General features: G+C 45.6%; 1 protein-coding gene across 1 annotated transcript; it reads left to right on the forward strand.

Moving 5' to 3' along the window:
* The first annotated feature begins 1,277 nt into the window (after positions 1-1,277).
* On the forward strand, positions 1,278-24,413 carry LOC111081507 (homeotic protein distal-less). The gene is made up of 7 exons (XM_022377586.2): positions 1,278-2,265; positions 4,246-4,421; positions 6,464-6,657; positions 23,418-23,559; positions 23,637-23,741; positions 23,813-24,035; positions 24,148-24,413. Exons 1-7 carry the CDS (start codon positions 2,135-2,137, stop codon positions 24,164-24,166), a joined length of 990 nt encoding a protein of 329 aa, XP_022233278.1. The 5' UTR covers positions 1,278-2,134; the 3' UTR covers positions 24,167-24,413.
* Positions 24,414-25,812: the final 1,399 nt, after the last annotated feature.

Consider the following 25,812-nt stretch of genomic DNA (forward strand, 5'->3'; position numbering starts at 1 on the left):
TTTTTTGTGAAAGAAAACCAAGGAAAAACGTTTTGGACTGTTCTCTGGCTTTTGGGCTCTCTGCGTCTTTGTCTCTGGTTTGGTTCCGTCTCCGGGCGACCGACTTTGTGAATGAAAAATGCCGCTCGAAATGCGGCCTGCTGTCGCCGGACCTGGCTACAAAGCGACACAAAGTCCAACAACAACTTTTTGGTGAGGACGCCATTTTGAATTGGACCTACGCGTGCGCTCTCACTCTCTCTCTTGCTACTCCCTCTCTCTCTCGTTCGCTCTCTGGAGTAGCAGTCGCAGTGGAAGGCGTGGCAAGTGGCTCTTAGGTGTGTGTGTGTGTGTGTGTGTTGGAGCAGGTGAGCAGATTGTCGGCCTGTTAGACAGGTTTACAGCCGCCAAGTGCGGCCACCGGATGGCGCCACGCAAGCCAAAATTGAAGAAAAAAATAACAAATTTTTGATGTTTCAAAGAAAATTTCAAGTTGTCGCAGAAAGTTTCAAACATGAAAATTGCACAGTACATAAATATATTTTTGATTCCCTTTCATATCAGCCCATAACGAAAATATTCCCAATATCTAACTAAATCGTTCAATTAAATTCGTTTTTTCACACACTTGTTAATGGTTGTGTGGCCCACAATCCGTGGCCGTTGCATGTGCCACAGTTTCGATTTGAGCCGAAAAACCGGCCACAGCAGAAGAAACAGACAAAATTACAGGTTCAACAATCAATTTAATAATTGAGACCTTTGCATTTAATCAACATTATTTAAAACGTCAAAATATTTGCACTTTCCATGGGTAGCCAGGCCCTGCCCCTCTGCCACCTCTGCCGAGCATATTTGCATGCAAATGTGGCAGAGAGAAGCAAGCCCCCGCACCGAAATGCCGAAAATCCGAATATGGGGGGGCGACAGGCCACGCCTCAATACGGGGCCCTAGACCTAGACAATAGGCAGAAATGACAGACAGTAAAACGGAGAGTAACTAACCCGCGCCGCACCAACCCCCGCAGCAACTGGCCTCAGTGGGAAAATTGATGGTATTGGTTTGGCTTCAACACCACCAAATGCACACCGACACACGGAACCGGTAGCGCTACAAACGATTGGCGGGCCCGAGCCTCGGAGCAGCAGCCGTCCCGCTCCGACCCACGACTAGCCGCGAGCAGCTCGCTGTTGTTGTGCAGCTCGCACACTACAGCCACAGAGCGACAAAGCGACAGCGAAACAAGTCGGACTCGGCTCGGGCACAGACCGGGCAGGCAGCGCGCAATCGCGACGCGGAGGCCTTACTTTGTTCGGCACTTTGTTCGAGGGCAGTTCGTCGTCGGTCGTCGTCCGTTGCTGCTACCTGCTGCCGTCGTCGTAGTCTTTTGCGTCGGATCTAAAATCTAAAATCAAACCCATCTGCACCGAGCCGATCTGAGAAGTGTTCCGATCCGATTCGTCGCGTTCGTTCCCCGTCGATTGTGATTTGATTTGAGTTGTTGATTTGCTTTGGATTTGGATTTGAATTTGAGTTTGAGTTTGAATTCGAAATGTGGCCGTCGCTGTAATCGGGAATACTAATACTGAGTGCTAAATCAAAAGCCAGTGCTGAATGAATGAATGCACAGCCAGAAATGATACAAGCTTCCTCCCCCCGTTCATGACCAGTGTGAAAAGTAATCAAAGATAAATAAATATATGCTTAGAGAGAGAGAGATCAAGATAAAGATAAAGATAAAAAGAGAGTGCAAAATAGAGTTAAAGTGCTAAAGAAAAGCGGATTGCTACCTCGCAGCTGGAAAAGGATTTACGCGCTCAAAAGTTATAGATACACCCAAAGAGAAACAACACCGAACTGAACAGCAATTAAAACTTTGTTTACGTGTAATTAAATCAATCGCACACAAACACACACACACACACCATAAACACACACGTCAACCCACACACCAACAGCCATTATCGGAGTCTCAAATATATCGACTGAAGCCTTGATCGCCATCAGATTGTATCGGATTTCCTTGCCGCGGATCCAGCCACCAGAAAAGCCTTCAAAATTCTTGATAAAGTGGCCTCAATAGGCGCCAACACGCTCAATTTTACGGACCTAGGGAGCCCCTACGAGGGGCCTCCCAGCACCCCCCAGTCGGGCATGGACGCTCCCGATGCACCCCACACGCCCAAATACATGGACGGTGGCAATACCGCGGCCAGCGTCACGCCCGGCGTCAATATACCCGGCAAGTCAGCCTTTGTCGAGCTCCAGCAACATGCCGCCGCCGGGTGAGTGTCTCAGGATTGGACTCGATTGAGTGTACTCCATCGTCAGGGAGGGGAGCTTATCGGAAGCTGAAAGATCTCTTAGGGAAATGTCAAACTCCATGCAGAATAGAGTCTTTGGCTGACTGCCACTCAAAGGCTAGACTCTTGCCACACTTTAGCTATCCGAATTCGATCAAATTTGTGCAGTACGAATCAACCACTCCCTGAAAGGAAACAACAAAAGTTGGGAGTTGGGGCGTTCCCTGGTTAGGCAAATTCAGTTGAGATAAAACTCAAATTGTAATTGCTAAAAGTGGAGATGTGAATAAAGATATCTTAAATAAAATAACAGTTTTTATAGGAATAAATCAATCAGATTTACTGGAAATGTTTAGACACTTACTGGAGCTTTCATAGCCAACAGATACAGATAAATTATTGGGTGAACAAGAACATTTAAAAAAAGAACTCTTCAGATTCTTCATGGGTATTTATCTTTTGAAAATCCGTCTTTAAATTCCTTTAAAGCTGGCTCACAAGCATTCTTAACATTTGAAGAGAATCATTAAAAAGCTAAATGATCCGTACATTCCATAATTTATAAATATTCTCTCTTTAAAAATGTATTCCCGCCTTTAATATTTTTGTTGTGCAGTTTATGAAAGCTTTGCAGTTTAATGAATAGGAAGTTGGGGGGATCGATCCCTTGTTGAGGTCTCGGCTTTATTAGTTTTGATTAAGAAAATCACTTCGGTTGCACTTGCCGGCGTGCAGTTCATGCTGGTGCCTCTCGATTCGAACGGAAGCCAAAAATAAATTCAATTAAGTTTAGTTGAATCTACTCCAGGCGCTGGCAGTCCGTGTGCTAAATAAAGCGTATGTTCCGTAGGGTTCCCAACGCCATTCTCATCATCATCATCATCATAATCGAGGAGGGTAGATACGTACGAGTATGTTATGTATGTACAATATACATATATCCAAGTTCAGTTTTACTGCTTTGAGTACTGCTGCTGACTGCCGCCAATTGTTTTTCGAACGCACGATTCGATTTTTCATTATACATATTTCATTGCATTCCCCGGTTTTTGCGGTTTTTTCCCTCCCTCCATGTTCTTCTGTCATTTCTCTTTCTCGGGCTCTGTGCGTGCTTGACTGCTGGCTTTTGGAATGCTTCGCTGGGCTTGGTCCCGGTCTCGGTCTTGGTCGAAGTCCCCAGCAGTTCTATCTTCCAAGTGGCAGTGGCAGTGGCAGTGGCTGGGCTGCCATGTTGTCCGTTGTGCGTTGCGGTTTCTGTTGCGTTTCGTTTGGCTCTTTGACCGGCTTCCGCTTCCGTGTTCCGTGTTCCGTCGTCCGTGTTCCAGGGCCTAGAGAGCATTGAATATTTGATGCAATTCGTTAGGATCCGAGCATAATGCATGGGAACTCGCTCAACTGTTCCAACCGACCACGCAGAGTGTTAACAAAATATTTACCACTGAAGGGGAAAACTCCAACCAGAACTACAACCAAAAACCAAAGCTCTGACATTTGTATTGATTTTCCTTTGATATATTTAACCGCATCAAGTTCATGCTTTAGTTTTGTTTCTGTTTAAATGAAGTCATGGCAAAAGTTTCTGGGGGCTCCCTCTGGGCACTCTACGAGCCCAATATTTTGTTGTGAAAGAAAAAGTTTTCGTTTCGACGCTTTTTGCATTAAACATGAAACAACATTTTAGGCTACTATTTTTTTTTTTTCTGTTTTATTTTTTGTGTGGTTCGTTGTCGGCGACGTTTGAATTTAATAGTGAAAAGTGTAGACAAAACACGCAAACTACATACATACATACATATGTACATATGTATATGGGGGAAAAATTGGGAAAGGAAAGGAAATGTTGCTGTGCCCCCCCATACACGACAATTCATTCACAGAGGATATCCTCTGTGGCCCCTGTGTTCTCCATTTTAACTATACCATTTATTGATTTTATTTTTTGACATTTTGCTTCTCTTTTAGGTACGGCGGCATACGGAGCACCTACCAACATTTCGGTCCACAGGGTGGCCAGGACTCGGGCTTCCCCAGTCCGCGAAGCGCCCTCGGCTACCCGTTCCCGCCCATGCATCAGAACTCCTACTCCGGCTATCACCTGGGCAGCTATGCCCCGCCCTGCTCCAGTCCGCCCAAGGATGGTAAGTGACCTTCTTCGCCCATCTCTCCCTTGTAGCTCACTCAGATCTATAATTCGAGGCCGCCTGCTGGGGCTCTTCTGCTGAGATCTTTGAGAGATCTCTTGGCAGCAGCTTCCTCTTCCCTTCTATTTTTTGGCGACACTTCAGCTTGAGAGCGCGACGCTTCTCGAGTGCCATTGTTGTCTTCTTTAGCGAGGTTTTTGTTTGCCTGTTGATCTCAAGATTGACTTGTCTCCCAAACTCACAAAACTCTTTTGAGATTTCAGTGTTTTACCTTTATCCAGTTTCAATTGCTTGCTGGCTTGCTGAAAAATAATCTAAAGATAGTTTTGGCAATCCAGTGAGGAGTTTCCTATCGTACATATATCATTTAATTTTTCATTCAATTTGTCTTGGTTTTTAAGTACGATTCCCTCTTTTATTTTACTATATTTGAGATTTTCTTTGCTTTATTTTTAGACTTTTTTGTGTACAATGTGTTTTTGGCAAATGTTGTTCCCAGTCTCAGTCACTGGCATAATTGCGCGCTTGACTGTGACAATTTGTTGCTGTTTTCATTGTCGTTGGTGCCTCTCGCATTTTGTTGAACAACTTTGTATTTTTTTGCTACTATTTCGATGCGTTTTGGTTGAGCAGTTTCTATTTTGTGAGTGAAAAGCAATTCGTTTTTGTGGCTGCTGGCTGGCCATTGTGGCTGGAGACAAACAGCAACGCCAACGCCACAGTCCCAGTTCCAGTCTCAGGCCCCAGCCATTGTCGCTCATACGCAACGTGGGCCCAATTAACCTTGAGGCTTCCCTGCTTGCACTTGAAGTTAGTTCAGCCTGGTCTGCCAATAGATCAGGGAAAGCAGCTGATCGTTATAGCTACAGCTACAGCTACAGCTATATTCTCCCAATTGTTCCCTCTGATGATTCAAGAAAGTCCTACCACTCTCTCTCTCTCTCTCTGTCTCTGTCTTGCCGAACAGTTGTTTGTAATTATAATTGCAGTAATTAGGCTTTCGTTTGGCGTAATTAATTACACCATTCTTTGGCGTAGTTGCCTGATGGATGAATGTGTGGCAGAGAACCGTTGGCCAGGAGCTGCAGCCGCAGCCGCAGCCCGCCACTCACACATCCACAACAAACACTTCACGCACACTAGGGAGCCAGTGCCAGTGCCAGTGCCAGTGCTAGTGCCGGGGCTGACTAATGGGCCATTGGGTGGTCGACAATGACAATGATTGCTGCCATCTCTGTTGCACTGTTGCACTGTTGTTCAGTCGCGCTCAGTCTCTAGCTCTGGCCATTTTGTCATTAAGAGTGTGCAGCACGTGCTGGCTGCTCGGGCGCCAAATAAATTCGGCCTACACCAGCACACCAGCTACACCATATACACAGATACACGGACAGATTCATGGCACACACCTGTAACCATATTTGGCATTTAATAATAGTTTGGCGGCATCGTGTGTTATTTTTGAGCAATTAGCAACGTCAACAGGCGCTGCAGCCGCCGCTCATTGAACTTGAGCACTACGTATCATAATCATCGTATCATCATAGTGCTGATGATGATGATGATGATGATGCTGATGATACATACATTCGTACAGCGGCAGTGCGGAGTGCTTTGAACTTTCATTTCTGCAATTAACTATAATTCGTTGACATTTACAAGTTACTTAACAAATCGATATTGGATATTGGAGTCAGAGCTGAAGTCTGGAGTCTCTTTTGTGTGATGTCTATGGGCGGGACTGCAGCGGCAATTAATTCAGGTCCATAAATGTAACAGTTTCATGCATTCCATTCGTTGGGGGAATTTCCTCATAAATATGCATATGGCGCACACAATGTACACAAAAAAGGGTTAAGTGTTCGACTCCCCCCAGCAGCATTCTGCAGCATTCTCCCGCTCCGCTCTGCTCCGCTCCATTCTGGCCATAATTTCATAGCCTAATTATAAATTCATCATTGCAAAGTTGCCTGCCATTTACAGAGCAAGAGCCAGAGCCAGAGCCGACTGACGGTTTCCATTCCTTTGTTCGCTTTTTGCAGACTTTTCCATCTCGGACAAGTGCGAGGAGTCCGGCCTGCGGGTCAACGGCAAGGGAAAGAAGATGCGCAAGCCCCGCACCATCTACAGCTCGCTGCAGCTCCAGCAGCTCAACCGACGGTTCCAGCGCACCCAATACCTGGCCCTGCCCGAGCGAGCAGAGCTGGCGGCGAGTCTGGGCCTAACGCAAACGCAGGTGAGTCCAACTTTATAATCACATTAAGTTTTAGATAATCAATCAAATTAGTACGTAATTATTTGTTGGGTCCTTCGGTTGAAGGATATGTCACTTGTGGGTCAAACATTTTGTTCTGCAAACTTATTAAAGTGCACTTTTGGTTGATTTTGACAGAATTTGCAGAAATTGGCTACAAACTTTTAATGCTACTCCCAATCGATATTGCAAAGGGATGCAAAGGCTGCAAAATGTTGCACTTTAATTAAGTGCATTAAGTTCCATTAATCCACTTTGCTCAGCATTTAGTCTAGGATACCTTATAAGTATTTGCCCATCCTATTACAATCATTAGATAGGGGATCTATGTATGTGCACAATTCCCCTGGCTGTGGCAGCAATCCTTTTAGCCTTTATCTTCGCAGGGCTCGCATTTAGTTAGCATTTTTCAAATTGAATTGTTGACGTGCCTCTAATGTTGACTGACAAACGAGCAAAAGACAACAGCCACAGAGACAGAGGCAGAGACAACGTTGCAACAATAGCAACAGCGCTTGCCTCCTACGCCTGTGACCCTCCCACTTGACTGACAGACAGACACACACACACACACAGATACAGATACAGCTGCAGTCTCACATACATGGATACGCTCATCCAACATGCAATATATGGCTGCATGTGTAATACTATTATGCTCTTTTTTTTCGCTCTTCCTCCACGTGTGTCAATGTCAATTCTATGAAAAGTTTCTGCTGCTGCCCCTTGCTCTGCAGCGGGTCAGAGGGGTAGAACAGCATTGTCACAGACAACACCCACCCAAGTCCAAGAGCCCAAGTGCCCACTGTACTCCCCCGAGCCTCACTTTTCATTGCTTTTGTTTAATAGTTTTTTCCCATTCGAACAAAAACAATTCGCACATAAAAACTATGCTAAAGAAGCAGCTAAGGGGAAAAAAAGCTGTGAATGAGTCTCGTTTTTAGAGAAATTTATTGATAGTGGGCGTGGGCTTCCTAATTGAATTAGTGTGCCACAAAAGTTCATGTGCCCAGCCACAGTCCGGGGCACTGGCAGTGCCCCAGAGCGAGAGCGAGAGAGTGAGGGAGAGATGTGGCACCAGAGGGAGAGCCAGAATAATGTTGTAAAGAAAAACTTGTAAAACAAGTTGAAGACCCTGTGCTATATCTATGTGTGTGTGCTGTGTGTGTGTGTGTGTGTGCTGGTGTGTATCTGTGTTGGTTGCGTGGGTGTTGCTCCAGCCGCAAGTTGTTTATCAAGATACATATTTGAATATCTGACAAGAGGCAGGCGCAAAGGCAAAGGCAAAGGCAGAGGCAGAGGGGCAGAGTCAGTCAGTCTAGAACGGGCGTGCCACACGGCGGCTGTGTAATAAATTCTGCTCCAGAGCTGCCCCTCCACAGCCTGAGTCACCCCAGAAATGCTCTCCATATACTATAGATACAATATCCATATATATGTATATATAGCGAGAGGAAAGACGCTGATTTCCCCGAAAGCCGAGACTGTGGCAGCTGTCAATCGAGACAACTAAACAAATAGCCACGCCCCTAGCGCCTGCAGCGACACAATCAATTTCGGTCTATCTTGGCCTGGCCTTTAAGGGGTTAAACAGTTGGCCAAAAGCATAAATTTATGACTGCACTTTGGGGTGCTACCAACTTAAGCTACACCGCAAAAGGAAAAGGGTTGCCGTTATTGGATTACAACTTTGCTATTAGCATTTGCCTGTCAGTATCCACTTGGAATGGATCCCGTTTTCTCTCAGTGTTGGAGCTACAGGACCCTCACCCCAATGGTTTAGCTGCTTTCGCTTTCCGCAAGGAACACAACTTTTGGGCCGCGTGTTAATTAAAACCGCCCTCGCCATTTGAAGTGGCGGAAGTTTTTTATTGATTTGCCCGGTACAAAGACCCAGACCAAGACCAGGAGCACCAAGAGTCCCAGGACCTGGTGTAGTAGCAGGAGCGGTAGCCAAAGCCCGACCTGGCCACGTGGAGTCCGGCAGAGGCTAGTCGCAGGCACACCACGCCAATGTTTGAGACGTGCAAACAGACCATTGTGCTTGGCCTGGCCCAAAAGATTTATGCGTTACACAAACAGCAAACAGTTAGCGGACTGCAGCCTTAGCTTAATGGCCTTCAGCCACACAGCTACGCAGCCAGAGAGGGGGGTGCAGCGGTGCAGGAGGGGGGCTTTTTGTTTGTGGGGCGTGTTATACAATTCGGTTTTTGTGGCCTGAACGTTTGGCCTGACAGCAACTTGTCCGACTCGGACCCCGGCTCAAGAGACACGTTCTAACACCTGCCCGACAGCAATAGCAATAGCAGCTACAAAAGCTGGTCTATATAAATATATGTATACATATATAAAGTGTATATAGTATATATTTAATATATGCATATAAAATTATAGTATGTTAATATTACCGCTAAAAAAAACTGTGGCACATTGCTTGCTGTTTTACAGCTTTTTTTTATAATTATGGTAATTTTATTATGATTTTTTTGTGTAGCTATTTCTGCTGTGCTGCTGCTGCTGCTGCTGTTGTATCTTCAGCCACAAAAAACTTGTTTCCAGTTGCATCTTTCACTCGGCCACTTGCTGTTCGTTTGATTTGAAAGTGCATCCGGTGACTGTTAATGAGCTGCGGACCCCCAGACCCACAGACCCCCAGACCCCTGAGTATCTCCCCTATACAGACACACACACACACACACACACATACATGGGTACCTAACTATAAAAATAAAAACATATTCAGCAAAAATAATTAAGTTTCAATTAGAGCGAAATCTTGGCTACTGTTTGCTTCTAACTCTCCCTGTCTCCCTCTCCCTGCTTGTTGCCACTTCGCCTAATTGAATAATTACATAGAACGGCTCAGAAATGATTGCCAAAAAGTTTTCAATACCCCAAAAAAAAAAACCAACAACACAAAGAAAAAACTGCAAACTCAAATCTGACAGCGCGAGACAAAAGTGTATGCACAGATACAAATATAGATCCCCTTCAACAGGCTTCGCTTCTCAGATCTTTATTCCCCCAAAAAAGCACAGCAAAAAAAAAAAACACAGAAAACCAAAAAATATAAGGAAGGTTAACTGAAATAAAAAGAATACAAAAATACTTTTAAACTGCGTGTTTATGAGCTCATATCGGCACATTTTGATCTGGTTCCCCGGCTGCAGCTCCTCTCGAGAAGGAGAAGGGCGCAACAGCCAGAGAAACAGCCACGAAATATTTGTAGGAGGCCACGCTGGCTGAAAACAAAGGATTTGGCAGACGAACTGCCAAAACGGCGCTTGTGGGAGCTAAAGGGTACACCATAAAAGCCCTGCAAGAAAATGTTGGTAGTGAAATTGCTTCAATAAATTATATAGCCACAATATGGTTACAATATGGAGTTCTGGCCATTCTTGCAGATATTAATGTCGTAGTTTAATTCAATTTGCCAATCAACACAATTTGATGCGGAAAAAAGATATGGGAAACCCAAATTGTAAATACTTTGCTCACGGATATAACCTGCTTAAGGATTCCTTCCAGTGAACTCTAACTCGCTTGACCCCTAGATATTTTTCTGCATCTACCAACATTTTGCATTGGGAGCCAGCAGCCTCTGCCGTGGCCCTGTCTTCAAAAATCAACAACGCCTGCTTTATGTGTTCGTCTGCATCTGTGTGTGAGTTTGTGTGTGTGATTCTGTGTCTGTGTTCTGTCTTTGTGTGTGGGGCTGCCGTTGCCGTTGCGATCGCAGCTTTGCCTGCGAATATTTGGTCTGTCGCCCCATGACGACGCAGACGCATCGCCCACGGTGCACACCTTCGCTTTGTTGCTTGCCCCGGCTGCTGCGATAAGTCTGCTCCACCCCTAACGTGCAACGTTGTGGCCCATGCTCTGGAACCTCTCAAAGGTCATGGACTCCAAAATAAGAGAGAGAAACCCGAACTAAAAATAAAACAACAAAAAATAATGATATTTCGCTGGAATTTCAGGCCAAATAAAATACTTGTAACGAAATTAAAATTTATTTCCACATCAACAACAGCGACAAAGCGCAAAGTCAGCGGGAGAGAGGGCGGCATAAAATAGAGAGAGAAAAAAAACTAGCACAACTTGATTTAAATAATACAAGTGTCTAGTTAGTATCAACGACTAAGCGAGAAAAAATGAAAAACTGGCTGACCGCATTTAAATGCTCAGCCACAGAGCCTCAGAGCCGCAGTCTCCTCCCCTGCCCCTACACCAAGCGTCGCTGCTCACGTTCGTTTATGCTGCTGCGGTCTACGCGGAGAGGCACATCGTATATCAGTGATTGCCTGATTTACGCGAGCAATGTCAATTAAATTATGGCACATAATACAATGTAACTTAGTGGAGGCAGCAGCCACACTCACGTCTTAATCGCACGCACATTGCAGCAGCAGCAGCAACAACAGCAACAGCAACAACGAAAGCAGCAACATCAGTGCCCCACCAGCAGCAGCAGCAGCAGCAACATCAACATCGCGCTGCTTCCTTGCCTCCCTATGTCGAAATTTTTGCACCGCCAGCTCTCGTAACAGGAACTTTGAATTAAGTTTGATCAATGCTGATGCTGGTACTACTACAACAGCGGCAGAGGCACAGGCAGCAGCAGCTCGGTGGCAGCAACGGCAACAGCAGCGACAGCGACAGCGACACGACAACAAACAAGTTGCCATTAACAATGATGCATGGCCCGAGAGACAGGCACGGGGCTCGTTTCTCAATTTCTCACCAGGCCTTCTCTCTTTCTCTCTCTCTCTTTTCTCTGTTTCTCTGACCGCATTTGCATCTTGAAGAGAGCTCAATCGAATGCCTGTCAAAAGATACAAGTATTGGCGTATAAATGGGATACTCAAAAATAAACAAAAGGGGTAGAGACTCAAACAAATGATACAGAGGGGCAGGAGACTACTATCACGAAATAAACATGGATATCTGGAAACTTGGATGGGCTTCTAGCTATATAGATAGTCGTTTGAGTGCCTACGTGCTGACTGCACCATCTTGATGGCAGTTGACATAATTCGTTGTAGCAGGTAGAGATGGAGATCAAACACACACAGAGCTTGGCCCACAAAGCGTGCCAAAATGCACAGAAATGAAAGAGAAAACGAGAACAACATCTCCAGGCCAGACCCCATCCGATGACCGTTTATGGCTTCCTCTAGCCATTAGCATTTGACCATCAACTCCATTCTCCACAGACCCCATCAAGTTGCCACACAACTTGTGGATCGTATCGGATCGGATAGGATCCCTGCTGCTGTAAGCAAGTTTCGCGTTTCATTCACAATATTTTTGCAGCTTTCAAAACGCCAAAACTGGTCACAGTCACAGCATCAACGTCGAACCTGCCGCCTCAGACCCCAAAGCCAGCCGCATCCGTCAACGGATTCGATCAAAATCATTGCGTACAGAAATGCTCAGGAAATTACAAAATTGGGACTGAGGCGGTGGCAGTGGCAGTGTGGAGAGGGGAGAGCCAGGCAAGTGACTGTTATTAGCCTGGCCAAGTGAGAGTATTCAAATAAATAACATTTTATGATTATTGCGCATAGCTGGAGTGCCTGCCAGTGGGCCAGTGGCCACGGAGGCACGGCGACTCTATTGGCCAACAATGCGAGTGTAACTGGGGGGGTTGAGTGGGCCAAGACCCGACAAGGCTGGGTTAATTACGGTCTCATTTCGTTGACACACCGCGGAAAGGTAGACCCGACCCGACCAGACCAGCCCAGCCCCAAGGATGCCTCTGGTCTGAAGATTTCTCCGATGCGATAATAATAATAATTATTATTTTATTACCAAGACTGCGCACTCCGTCTTCAGGCTGAACCTCAACTGGTTTCTGCTGCGGTCTCTGCACAGATACATCCAATGATGATGACGATAATCATAATGATGATGACAGGATAGCTACTGCTTGAGTGGGTGGTTGGCCAGAGTGCGTCCCGGTACGGGAGTCTCATATTATAATTGGTTCTCAAATTTGCAGATATCGAGCGGGTTGAGAGCCACCCCGTACCCGTTGGCTGCACTTGTTGGCCTTGTAAACGCGATGCCAATTAGCCAGGCTCGAATATCCTTTCCACCCAGCAACCCAACCCAAGGCCTGGTACTCTGACACCAATTAATGCCGGATTTGTCTGGAGATAGTTTCACAGGCTGGCCGAGTGCGAAGGGCAGATCGGAAAGCAGCTTACGAGTATGCAGCTCCGGATTTTCCTTCAGGGTTTTCCCCCCACAGCAACAATAGCAGACAACCAACTTTTAACGCTTGGTTAACTCCCGGGTCTGTCGTAGTTGCTTTTTTTTCCACTCTTTGTTGTTTTCCAGCATTATCATGATCTCGCTGTGAAAATGCATAGGAAAATGCTGTGCTGTGCTGTGCTGTGTGTAAGCGACAAATAATAGTCAGTTGACCATGATTTCATTTTGCTGACTCGAACAGAAACTGACTACAAAAAAAAAAGACAAATAATATTTAAATTACAATCCCCGCACCACAACAACAAAAACCAAAACCCGAAACCCCTTGAAAAGAATGCGCTTATATAGTATAAATTGCACAATTAACCGCCACACTTTTTTGTTAGCGTTTTTCCTCCTAGTTTTGTTTTGTCATTATCTGACTGATGGGATCTGACCACAAAAATGATTTTTACATAGTCGAGAGGGTCGAGAGTGGTCGGTGGTCGGTGCTCGGCGGTCGACATTCAGTAGGGTCTTCACTTAATTTCGCCTCCTGGTCGATGGGAGGGAGGCCCAGACCGAGGCCCAGGCCCAGGCCCAGGCCCAGCCATGTGGAAAATGTGTTCCTTCAATTGCCCTTTGATGGGAGCTCTTCATGGGCAATGGTCATAATTGAGAGCATCTAATTGAGGTCGTGTAATTGAAAGTGCAGTGAGTTCTGGGGGAGTTCTGGGAGTCGTAGTTCCAATAATACTTAAAGTTACGGCTATGGCTGGCTGGCTGGCTCGCTCTGAGCTTTCCCAAGCTCTGACCCGCTGGCGGTACTTCCCATACAACACGTGATGTGATATCTACTCTCAGGCATTTGCTATTCTTTTTTTTCTTTAAGCAGAATCGCATAAATATTAAACAAGTTTCGGGGTTTTCCCCTGACAGCCCCTGCCCCAGCCCCACAGACCCACAGGCCATAGCTGCAGCTAGCGGAAATCTTTTACGGCTTGACCAAAAAAGTTAGTCGATCTGTGCTCCTCCCTCTGGCCATCAAAACCTAATGACATAACTAGACAAAGTGCACAACCGATTTTTACTGTCACTTGCTACAAAGCCGAAAAACTAAATTAAAATATGACTAATATTTTGCAGTGACTGTAAAAAGCGTTTAAGACACACACAGAAAGTGTACAGCTGACTAAGTCGAGTCTTGCTTCGAAAATATGTCCAGCTCTGGAGCAACGAGGCTTTAGATACTCTTTAGCAGCAATACAAAACCGTCATGAGATTTGGATTATATTCGGTTAAAATGTTTAAAATGAAGCTCTCCATTCGCTGCTGTGCAAAGTGCCAGTGAAAGCGGCAATACCCTCTACAAGGGTATATACAGCTGTATATATGTTTATACTTATTTTCGTACACGCCCCGCCGTCCGTGTCCGCCCCTTGGGCAACAACTACTTGGAATTGCACTTGTTGTTGCCGTTGTCGTCATGAGTCGCCGTTGTTGTTGTTGTTGTTGCTGCTGCTGCCGCTGCCACTGCTGTTGCCACTGCTATTGCAGTGTTGTTGTATCTGTATCTGCTAGAATCTCACCTTGACAATTTCTGATCAAATGCTGCCGCCGATTTATTGTTGAACAATTTTCGTACGTCAGCTGCTGCTGCTGTTGTATCACTTTTTTTTTTCATCATAACTTTTCTGCCGCTGCTGTGGCTGATGGATTACAAAAGTTGAACTGAGTCAGTGTTTCAGTCGCGGAGCAGCAGCGAATTAGAATTACAAAATTTCAAGGCTTTGCAGGTGAATCAAAAATGCGCAAAATTCTCATTCGCATTCGCAGTCGAAGTCTCAGTCTCAGCCTCAGCCTCACTCGCATTCACAATCGCATTCACATTGCATGCCAGTCAGTCAGTCAGAAAACAAAAAAAAAAACACTTTAAACGCTGCTGCTTTGGGGCGTTTTTTTCAGTTTTTTGTACCCTCGCCACTCTAAGGGTAGAAGGGGTATGATGTAGTTGGAGTCAATCCAATTTCTATCTGTATAAACCACAGAATTCCAGGGATATTAACAATCTTGCATGATACATACGCGGCTCTTATAGGATACTCTTGTTTGGATACTAACTGCACCCAGAAGAATCCTCTAAGTAGCGGGTATCTTTTAGTCGGAATACCAATTGCTTGTTTCGGTTGTCAGCTTCAGTTGCTGTCCGTTTGCGTTTGCTGCCGTTGTTCGGGCTTGTTTCAATAGTTCACAGCGCGCTGTGTTAGCTGAACATGGGAACAGTTTCCGGATTTGACAACGACAATTTGTTGCACAATTGTTTTGGCCGCGAACAAGCGAAAACAAACGCTTTAAGAAGTCCGAATCCGAATGTGAAGCCGATGGCGATGCCGATGCCGAAGCCGGGTTCGAGGCTTGTCAATAGCTGCAGGCCGGATGAGCGTCATCTCAGCCCATTCTCATAGGCTCCCTGTCTCCCTTCTCCCTCTCCCTCCTGTGTTACTCGACCAGGCCAGGCCAGGCCTCTTTAATTGTTTCTGTGAATACGCAAGCTGAAAATGGCAAATCGAGGCATTTCTCTCTGGCCTGCTAAGCACTAATTGAGTTAGTATAATGCTCGATTTGTCCTTGGCTCTGGCTAACTTTGGCAGTTGGCATGCGGCTGCACTTGTCACTCGTTTTAGCCAGAATCTCAGCTGAGCGCTCAGGTCTCTCAGACCAGGCCCCAGTCTCTCTGTCCCTGTCTCTGTCTCTGCCTCAGCCTCAGCCTCTGCCTCAGGATCCGTTACCAATCTCAACCGGCTAACAACATAATTAATATGATTTTAATTTGAGTTCATCTCGAAAACTCGACTGAAAGCTGTTGAAATGCTGCGCTCAGCGATTGAGCAATCATCGCATAGAACTGGCTCCACTGACAATGTCTATATAGAAATTAGATCAATATCTTTATTTATATACTTATAGTATACATATATCGATGGCTATAGAAATTGTTTGGCTCCTCGTTGGCGTTTCTCATTAACAGCAGCGTTCGCCAGCGATCGCATCGCGATGTCTTCGTTCCAGTCCAGTCCAATCCAAGAGCTAGTCCACGACCAAGACCAAGACCAAGTCTGAGCATCCAGCGCTACGTTAATTGCTATTAGAGTGGGTATAGGAATAGGAAGGGGGACACGCTGGGGTTGTGGATCGTCGTATATAAACTTCCAGTGGCAGTACCAGTGGCAGTGGACTGCTGCTGGTTGCCTTTTAGCCATCGTCTGGCCTTGCTTAATTGCATATTTATTGTTTATTAAGCAGAGTTTTTCCACCGCCAGCGGAGCTTCATAACTGGCCAACTAACTCTTCCGTACACTCCCTCCCTCCTCCCTCTGCTGCCAATCTTTTCCATCTCCTGCTTTTTCCTCATCTCATTCACTTTTTTACGCACTGCCTATATATGCATAAATTAATGAATCTAGCCAAGATCGCTTCCAGCTTCATTCATGGCACTGACTCTATCTATGTATGTGCCCTGCCCCGCCCTGCCCTGCCGCTCTTTCCCCTGACTTCATTGATAAAGATCAATGGCATAGCTGGGACATGGCTGCATGCTGCCCCCTGGGGGAATCACTCGTAGAGAGCACTGGCGGTGACCCAAAAATGGTCATCAGACGGCATACTTTGCCGCTGCAATGAGCCCAGTGAGCCCCACTGAGCCTCAGTGAACTTTCGCTATGCAGGAATCCATAAAAACCCATACAAGTGGGCCATTAATTTGTTTGTGCAGCTAGGGCTGGCATGGTGTACGGTACGGTAGCTGCCCCACGTGCGTGCCACAAACAAGCCGAGTTGCTGCGGGGTCAGAGCTGCAGCCCATCCACGTGTTTCAACTTTGAACGATGCTGCTGCTGCTGCTGCTGATGATGTTGCCGCATCGATTTGCTTTCAATTTGCTTGGCGGCGACCGGTGACTCGGGCCAGGCCAGAGCAGGCCGTGCCGTGCTGTGCTGGGACTGGGACTGGAGTGGACCGGATCGGACTGCACTTGGGGCACAGACCAGGCAGTGTTAACGTGCGTTCATTTTGAGTTGGAGCTGGAGTCGGAGCTGGAGTCGGGGCTCTGGCTGTAGCTGTAGCTGGAGCTTGGAGCTGGGTAGCAGATTCAAGGCGTTGTTGCGTTGTTGGCCTTGAAGCCTTTGAGCGTTTTTTGTCGAAACTCTGTTGCTGCTGCCGCTGCCTGTCGCTGCCTGCCGCTTTCCTTTCTACCGTTTTTTCTTAAGGTTTTTTTTTGGGAAGGCGTTGCCCAAAACAGCCCGCAACGATTTTATTTGGAAATCACTTTGGTTGCACCTCTCTGGGACGTAGCCAGGGCCCGGGCGATGGTTTGCTGTTTGCTCAGCTCACAGCTCTCCCTCATGCTGTCTCTTTCCCCAGTGCTACATCTCGCTCTTTCTTTCGGCTCATGCTGCTAACAAGAACGAAAGACTTAAGCAGCGAACTTGAACTGACTTTTTAGCATGTGGCTTTGGCTTTAATGAGCTGAAAGTCGAAGCTGAAGTTGAGGCTGGAGCTTAGGTTGGGGCTGGGGATGGGGATGGGGCTGGCGATGGGGCTGTTGCTGGCTCTGTGGAGCAGAGTGTGCGTGACACTTGACTCTAGGGCAGGTCCGAGCTGGGACAGGGACAGGGACAGAGACAGGGGCACACGGGAAACACAAAAACCTTTTCAAAAGAAAACTTTTTTTTTGTATTTTAGTTTTTTGCCACGACATGGCATTGTTGTATATGTTTCGAAGTCATTGCCTGCCTCGAGGCGATTGTTGTTGCTGCTGCTGCTGCTCGCTGCATTCAAAATTATAAACAAATTTCTGCTGTTGCTGTACGCTCCACGTATAACAACAAACAATCGCATGCAATGTACAAATTTTCCAAGCACAATGAAAAACGCCACCGACAGTAGGCAGCAACAGCAGCAGGCAGCAACAACAGCAACAATGAGGAGAGTTTATAATAACAATAATAAAATGAAAATGCTACGGCCGGCAAGTTGCGTAATCCGTCAACCATGGCAGTCAAAAGAGCATAGAGAGAGAGAGAGAGAGGGGGAGGAAGAGGGACACAGACAGAGGCAAATAGAAGAGGTAGCAACAGAAACTGTGGAAGAAACAGTATGCTGGCTGATGTGGCATAGAGGATGGAAGAGTTGGGAGATGGGTTGAGATTTACTGGGTCCCATTTTGGGGGCCTTTCAGCACACGCAACAATTGCTGAATGTTGTAGCAGGCAGCAGCAGCAACAGCAGCAGCAGCAGCAGCAATCTCAAATTTGCAATCGTTTTGCCCCACAGAAATAAATATTTTAAATGCGTTTTTTTTTTGGTTTTGTTTTTGGTTGGCTTTTACTTTTATTCGGTGCTTGTTGAGCGATAAAAATCAGGCATAAACATGAGTTAACCAAAAATCAAAAGTGCCACGCGGTTGCTGCTGCTTTTATGAATGACTGACTGAGTGACTGACCAACTGACGGACGGCGAACGCCGGACGGCAGACGACGAGTGAGTTAACTGCCCGAAAGCACTTGTTGCGCCAACAAACTTGTATGGGCAGCTTCAACGACTTACAAAAAAAACTACAACAGTCGATTGAACAACTACAATAATAGCAGTTTCAGCACCAACAAAGACAGTAGATTCACCAACAACAACAGCAGACTCAACACTATTTAAACTAAAAAAGAATTACAATAAAGAAATGCAACTAAAACCACTAAAATTACAACAATAACAACAGCAACAAAATTCACCAACAACAACAAAAATGTTACTTCAACTACAACAACAACAACGGCTACCTGCCGTCTCTGGCTGTTGACGAACAACTTCAGCGACAAGATCATAAATCAAAATTTTTATTTTATTTTCGCGCAGCCCCGACTCCCTCACGCCCAGCAGATTTTTACCCTTCTCTCTCTCGCTCTATCTCTTTCTGTTACTCACTTCCTCTCACTCACTTACTCACACACACACACACACGCTCTATCTGCTATTTGAATTTTTATGATTTTCGTGATTTTTTTTCGTAGCTCTTTTTTTTTTGCATAAATTAAAAACTGCCGCGCGAGTTGCGCGCGTTTTGCTGGCGATTGCAGTGCGATTACAACCGTTTGGCCAGATGGCGCGTGCTGGAAGCGTCTCAGAGGAAAGTTGTTGGCCATTAAAGTTAATAGAGAGGCAGGCGGAGAGCAGGTAGAGCCAGAAGTTAAACGAAAGTGATCGCAGGCTGGTCATCTAACACATCTAGCAGGGCGTGAGCGGGATGGAACTTTCAAGTCCGGAAAGAAGTTGAATCTGCTGTGTACAATTGGCGCCTGCTGATGGGGAATCGATAATCGGGGAATCGGTGAATCAGTGTACCGACTAATCCGCCTGCAGCCCATTAATCAACGGCTAAGACAATGCCCCTGGCCGGGCCGTAATTCAAAGCTGCCGCTGAAAGAAGCCGCCGAAAATTGTTTTTCATGTTAACCGCTTTGGCCAGCAAATTGAAATTTCTCGCACCAAAAATGTGCAGCAAAAATGCTAAAATCTTGTTGCACGGAATTTATGAATGAAAACCAAGCAGCAGCAGCAGCAGCAGCAGCAACGGCAACAGCGGGGGCAACATCAGCAAACATAACAAGCAACAAGCTGAGAACAATGAGGGGAAAACTCTGTTTGGTAGCCATAAATTTGTGGCAACAAAACTGAGACCATTTCATGCCTCGCCATTTGCTCTTGCCACTGCTGTGTTTGCTGCTTTTGTTGTTGCTGCTGCTGCTGCTGCTGGCCGGGAAAAGCTATAAACATTTTTGTTGCTTTTTAGTCAGACATCCACCGCGGGTCGCAGTGGAAATGTATTTGCTTGAGCAAGCCATCAGGAAAGAACCACAGATACTCTAGAATGTCTGAAAATACGAGAGGAAGATGGACTCGTACAGGAAAAGACAAGGCTGCAACATATACTATATCCATGGCTAAAGAAATCTCAGCTTGGGTCAAAGATGTACTGAGATCCGCAATGCTCGTATCTGAAGGCAGTCCAAGAGCTTCACCATTCCAAACTACACTTTTCCTGCCAGAGAGTATCAGCAGACATTATCCCATGGTTGGTTTTTGGGGCGTTGTGGCTGTCATTAGGCCAAGGCATCCGTGTCCAAGTCCCTGTCCAGGGCTCTGGCTGTCTTCTCTATTTGCTGGCGCAGTGCAAATAAAGTCGTACGTTTTTTCGGATGTGTGAGGAGTTCCCCCATATTTATGGCTTGGCAAGGGGCGTGCAGTTCGTTGGGCGATGATTTATCAGGGAAAAGCTGTGAAATATTTCCGAGGAAAATGGAAATGGAAAACCTTTTCGGCCGGGTCTCCCACACAAATCAATCGATGGAGCCGAATGGAGGCCAGATGAAGTTATTAGAGTTTTCTGAGCAATTGGCTTATCTGTTTCCCACGTTTTAAATGCTCAACTGTCAAATGAATTAGAGGCTGTCTCGAGAGGGGTGGAGTGCCTGGCCTGGGGTTGGGGACACATTTGGCAATGCCCGACGAAACCAGTTAGCAGCCACGCAGGTGTCTACCTCTCTCTCACTCTCTCACTCCCTGTGTGTCTCTGTCTGTGTCCCCCCTCCCCCTGCCCAATGTTTCTATCTGTATCTTTTGTGAGTAAGTTTTATCGCTCGAACGGCAAGTGTTCACAATTAGAAAGCCCACAACAGGCAGCCGGCAGCGGCAGCAGCAGCAGCCCCAAGTGGTGTCCACTCTTCGCCTTGCCCCAGCATCATCTGTGCTCCATCATCATCATCATCATTGTGATCGTCATCGTATTTTACAGTCCACTTCCACTTGGCTGGAACTGTGGCCGAAACACCGGCTGAAGGAGAAGCGCGTTCCCGTCGTCATAAAACTCATCTGTAATCTGCCTCCAACTCGAGGTCCGACTCTGTCTCGGGCTGGAGCTGCGACTACGACTCCGAGTCCGAGTCAGACTCTTGGCTAGCTAGCCATCAATTCTGCGTTTGACTGCATAAATTATATGGCAAGTGACATATTGCGGAAGTGATCAAGCAAGTGTCTGACCATCTGACCAGCCAGCCGCTCGAAGTGGGTTAAAAGGATAATGCCACAGAGACGACTTCGATCTGTTGTCTGCTGCTGCTGCTTGCTGCTGCTGCTGCTGTTTTGGCTGCCTCAAGTTGACACAGTGACATGCTAATTTCTTGCTGCTTTTTGCCATATTTGTTCATATGAAAGTGGTACAAATTCAGAGATAGGGAGAGAGAGAGACACAGACAGACCCAGACGGTGGGGACACCATAAGGCTGATTGACACTTGACAGACTGTCTGAGATCTGCCAGAGACACTTTTACTCTCATGCAAACTCCTTTTCTTCCCCTATTTTTTCTCACAGTGTTTCGTTTTTCGTAGGGGAACTTGTTGAGTTGATAAATTTCATGTACGAGTAGTATATCTCGTTTGTATATCCATTTATATTTATATAGATGTATGCATATTTTTTTTGGGATTTTTTTTTTAAGCTGACAATTGAGAGGCTGTTGGCCATTAGTTTTGACATTTGCTTAACTTCGTTTTAGCGCAAAACGATGAACAGAAAACCAGAAATAGCACTGAATATAGACACATTTTTTGGGGGCCATATTGTACCCGAGAGTACACACAGTTTTTGGGGACTGTTGCAGCAAGGAGAACCTCGACAGCATTTGATCATTCAGCGCAGATTTTTCGCTTGGCCTCCCTTGCGTAACAGCTACACATACATAACATATGTATGTATGTATGTTTATCGTATCTGTGTAGCGGTACAGACATAAGCATGTACTTATTAAATGTTTAGTATATGATATCTTACCAAGTTCATGCCTTAGCCAAAGCAACAGCGATCAAGGCTCTTCTTTGGCTTTCTTGGGGCACACACACAGAGGCAGCTGACTCTCGTTGATGTGTTTTTCCACTAAGTTTGTCTAACCCAAAGCCCAGACTGACAAAATGCTTACCGCTTGATTGAGCACTAAAATTAAATGGAAATGAAAATTTTACTTGTGGATTTCGGCTACCGTTCGTCGACTAGGCTGGGACTGCGGCGGGCACTGGGGCTGGGGATGCCAATGTCAATGATCCGACAATGGATTACCTCAGCCTCAGCTACAGCCACGCTCAGCCCCCAACAGACATCAGACAACAGTCAATTCTGGTAGCTATCGGCTAATTGAAATCGATGGCCCAGGCACAAATACACAGGCACGCTCCCATAGTGGAATGCACATAAAAGCCGAATCTCCTCAAACTGTTTTTATGGGCAACAAAAAAAAAACCTAAACAAAAAACAGCAACAAAAACATGAACCAAGTCAAAGTGAAATTTGCCAAACGTTGAAAAAAAAAAAAAAAGCTGAGCTGAGCTGAGCTTGGAGCGGCGCTACAAAAATCCAACCAACCGCGAAGAACGACCTTGAGCAAGTCTGGCCTGGCAAGTTTATATAGCTGTATCTATCTATATACATGCATGCATATGTAGATATAGATAGAGTACGAGTACGAGTACGAGTAGATGCAGGTACATGTACATGTGTATAGAGTGTGGCACAATGTGGACGGACGCCATGCAAGATTGCAGGCTGCAGATACAGTTAAGAGTGCGCATAAATAGCATTAGATACGCGTCGTTGTGGCCTGATGCCTGCATCTATATTTAAACACACTCACCCCCCAGATACTTCTACTTGAGTCACAGTCAGCTACAGATTCAGATTCCGACTCGGGCGCAGAGCTTCGCTGTGGGATATCTTTGGGGCTGGCTTTCAAAAAAGTGAAGTGCTTCGGCAGCGACTCACAGCTCAGCGCACAATTAGTTCTACGAGCAGCCGCAGCTGGAGCGGGAGCTGGAGCTGGAGCTGGAGACACTCAATGATGAAAACTGAAAGTATCTGCGAGCTACATTTTGGCTGTTGGCTCAAGTGTCTGCTTTGCATTTTGCCCAACAAAGATACAAGTTTCTCATATGATGATGTAGATTCGATTAAGACATGTGTTAGACTCTCGTATCTCGTAACTCGTATAAAAGTATCTTTTATGTGTATCGCACGCTGCCAAAAACTATAGTTTATAGAGCCATTTTCCTGCCAGCTGCTTTTCACGACCATTCACTCTTAATTGTATCTGAAAAGCTGTTTGAAAAGCAGACAGGCAGTCACCTTCCCCTCCCCTCCCCACCCTTCCCTTTCCTTGCCATACATATATCTACTAAAGTTGTGGCCGTATCTTTGGCTCTGACCGTAACTCTAGCTGTATCTATTACGCGGGTTCTGCTCGGGCTAAGGATGCTGTCGATCCGCATTAGTTCGTACTAACTACTAGCCATAGACAATTTCATTTGCATTTATCGCAATTCACACGCTGATCAAATAAAGTGCGACTCATGCTGACTTCGACACTTACCACTCGCCACTTAATTAGCGACAATTCCCCTGGCCGTGCCCCATAATGATCAACACTCTTTTGCTATTTTGCTGTTGCAGGTGAAAATCTGGTTCCAGAACCGCCGTTCCAAGTACAAAAAGATGATGAAGGCCGCCCAGGGTCCGGGCACCAACAGTGGCATGCCTCTGGGCGGAGGTGGGCCCAATCCTGGCCAGCATAGTCCCAATCAAATGCACAGTGGTGAGTCGTCAGCGGATACCTAATCCCCCAAAGGGAACCAGCAACTAAAGCATCTCCTGTTGCATCTGTTCTTTCAGGCGGTAATAACGGCGGCGGCTCAAACAGCGGCTCCCCCTCACATTATCTACCTCCCGGACACAGTCCAACGCCATCGAGTACGCCCGTGTCCGAGCTATCACCTGGTAAGTGGCACCTGCCTGATGTCTCCCCCTCCACTTGGCTTTATCCTCGGTTTTTTTTTTGCCTCCTTTAGAATTCCCACCAACGGGTCTCAGTCCGCCAACGCAAGCGCCGTGGGACCAGAAACCCCACTGGATCGACCACAAGCCGCCACCGCAAATGACGCCGCAGCCACCTCATCCAGCGGCGGCAGCGCCACATCATCCGCAGTCGCACCACCACAACCCGCCACCCCAAATGGGTGGCTACGTGCCCCAGTATTGGTATCAGCCCGAGACGAATCCATCATTACTAACGTGAGTTTAAAGACCTCAGATATCTCTCCCTTAGATAATATCCTATAGAGACACTCGAGAACAAGCCTAACCAACACCTCTGTTACCTTTTTTTGCTTTGTGCAATTCACAGCGTTTGGCCGGCGGTCTAACAGCATCCGAGCACGCTGCCCTCGGCTGCCTGGATGCAGCATCATCACCACCAGCAGCAGCAGCAGCACCAGCAGCAGCAGCAGCAGGCGCATCTCCACCAATCCTTTCCAGATCTGAGTCTGCAGCAGCACCAACACCAGCTGCAACTAGGGCTCCAGCAGCATCGGCAGGACTATGCCAGCGGGGCGCTAGGCGGTGGCGTGGGCGTCGGCGTGGGCGGGGCAGTGCATCACACAATATCTTAGCCAATAAAGAGACCATGATAGCAACCTGTAAAATATCCATGAAACTATTGACAAAATCCAACAAGAGAAGAGAGGAAAACCTAAAAGCTAAAGCGAGAATTTTGTACATTTTAAAATACTTTACTATAAATATGTTTACCAACGTGAATAAAGTCGTTCTAAAATTTAGTCTAGCTACTATCTAAAATACAAAAAAAAAAAACACAAATACAAAATCTATAAAAAAAAAGAAACACAACTTAAAAAAAAACATTCCTCAAGAGAAACACACACAAAAAACACAGAAGCAAGTATGAAACGTGTCCTTTAATTTTGTTTAATTTAGCAAATTAACTTATGTATAAACCTATCTACATATACATACATATATGAAGCAAAACAAAAACATAAGCTATATATAGTGAGCAACAAAAGCAACAAAATACAAAAGCATAAAAAAGTAAATCGTAAATAAAAATCAAATGAAATGAAAAAAAAATAAAAATAAAAATCAGCTGTTGATCTTAAGAGTTTCTTTCGAAATATTTTGTTCTTGTGTAGATAATTCGAAATAACGAGCAACAAAAATCAGTAAAATCAGATCTCAAATGCAAGAAGAAGAATTCCCCTCGATACTCTCAACTAATTTTTTGTTTGTTTGTAGTTCCGTAACCTTGTTTCTTTGACCCCAAACTGCACTGGGAAGAGGACCCCTACACAGCCTTAGAGAGAGCAGCATTTCGTTCACTTAATGTGCAATAATAATATTACATGCCTACCAAGTTTTTATCCCCTATTTTCTGACTACTTGAATTGTATTGTATTGTACATTTTTTGTCTAGACCACAATTGAATCGCCAATCTAATTTTTCGGCAGATGAAATATCTGCCATCTCTCCATTTTAATAGGAATGGAAATGGGTATATGAATGCTATTTCTTAAATGATATTCGATACGATTTGATTCGATTCGTTTGCTGTAGCTGTAATTATGGATTAATTTTAGTTTTAGTTTATGAGCGGTAATTAGTGCGTGTGTTTCACTCTAGTTTAATTTATAACAACAGCAAAAACCAGAATTAATTCATAATTAATTGATAGTTTAACATTTAAAGTGCGTGTACGTTTGTGTGTGTCTATATGTGTGTATAAGTATGTGTAAGATACGATTTGTGAGTGCGGTGTGTGTGTGTGTGTGTGTGTGTGATTGCATTGTAAACTATTAAATGATAAAGAAACAATAATTTAAAAGTGAAAGCAAATAAAAATACGTTTCAGCAAACACACAAAAATCGAATTCATAGAAAATCTGAAAGGAACAAAAACATAAAAATCTTGTGCTAGCATTTAATTAATTAGTTTTAATCTAGTAAATGGCAAAGCAAAAAATGGTAAAGCCTAGCGATTCGTTTGCCCCTCCC

Source organism: Drosophila obscura, unplaced genomic scaffold, assembly GCF_018151105.1.
Source record: "Drosophila obscura isolate BZ-5 IFL unplaced genomic scaffold, ASM1815110v1 contig_17, whole genome shotgun sequence".
NCBI lineage: Eukaryota > Metazoa > Arthropoda > Insecta > Diptera > Drosophilidae > Drosophila > Drosophila obscura.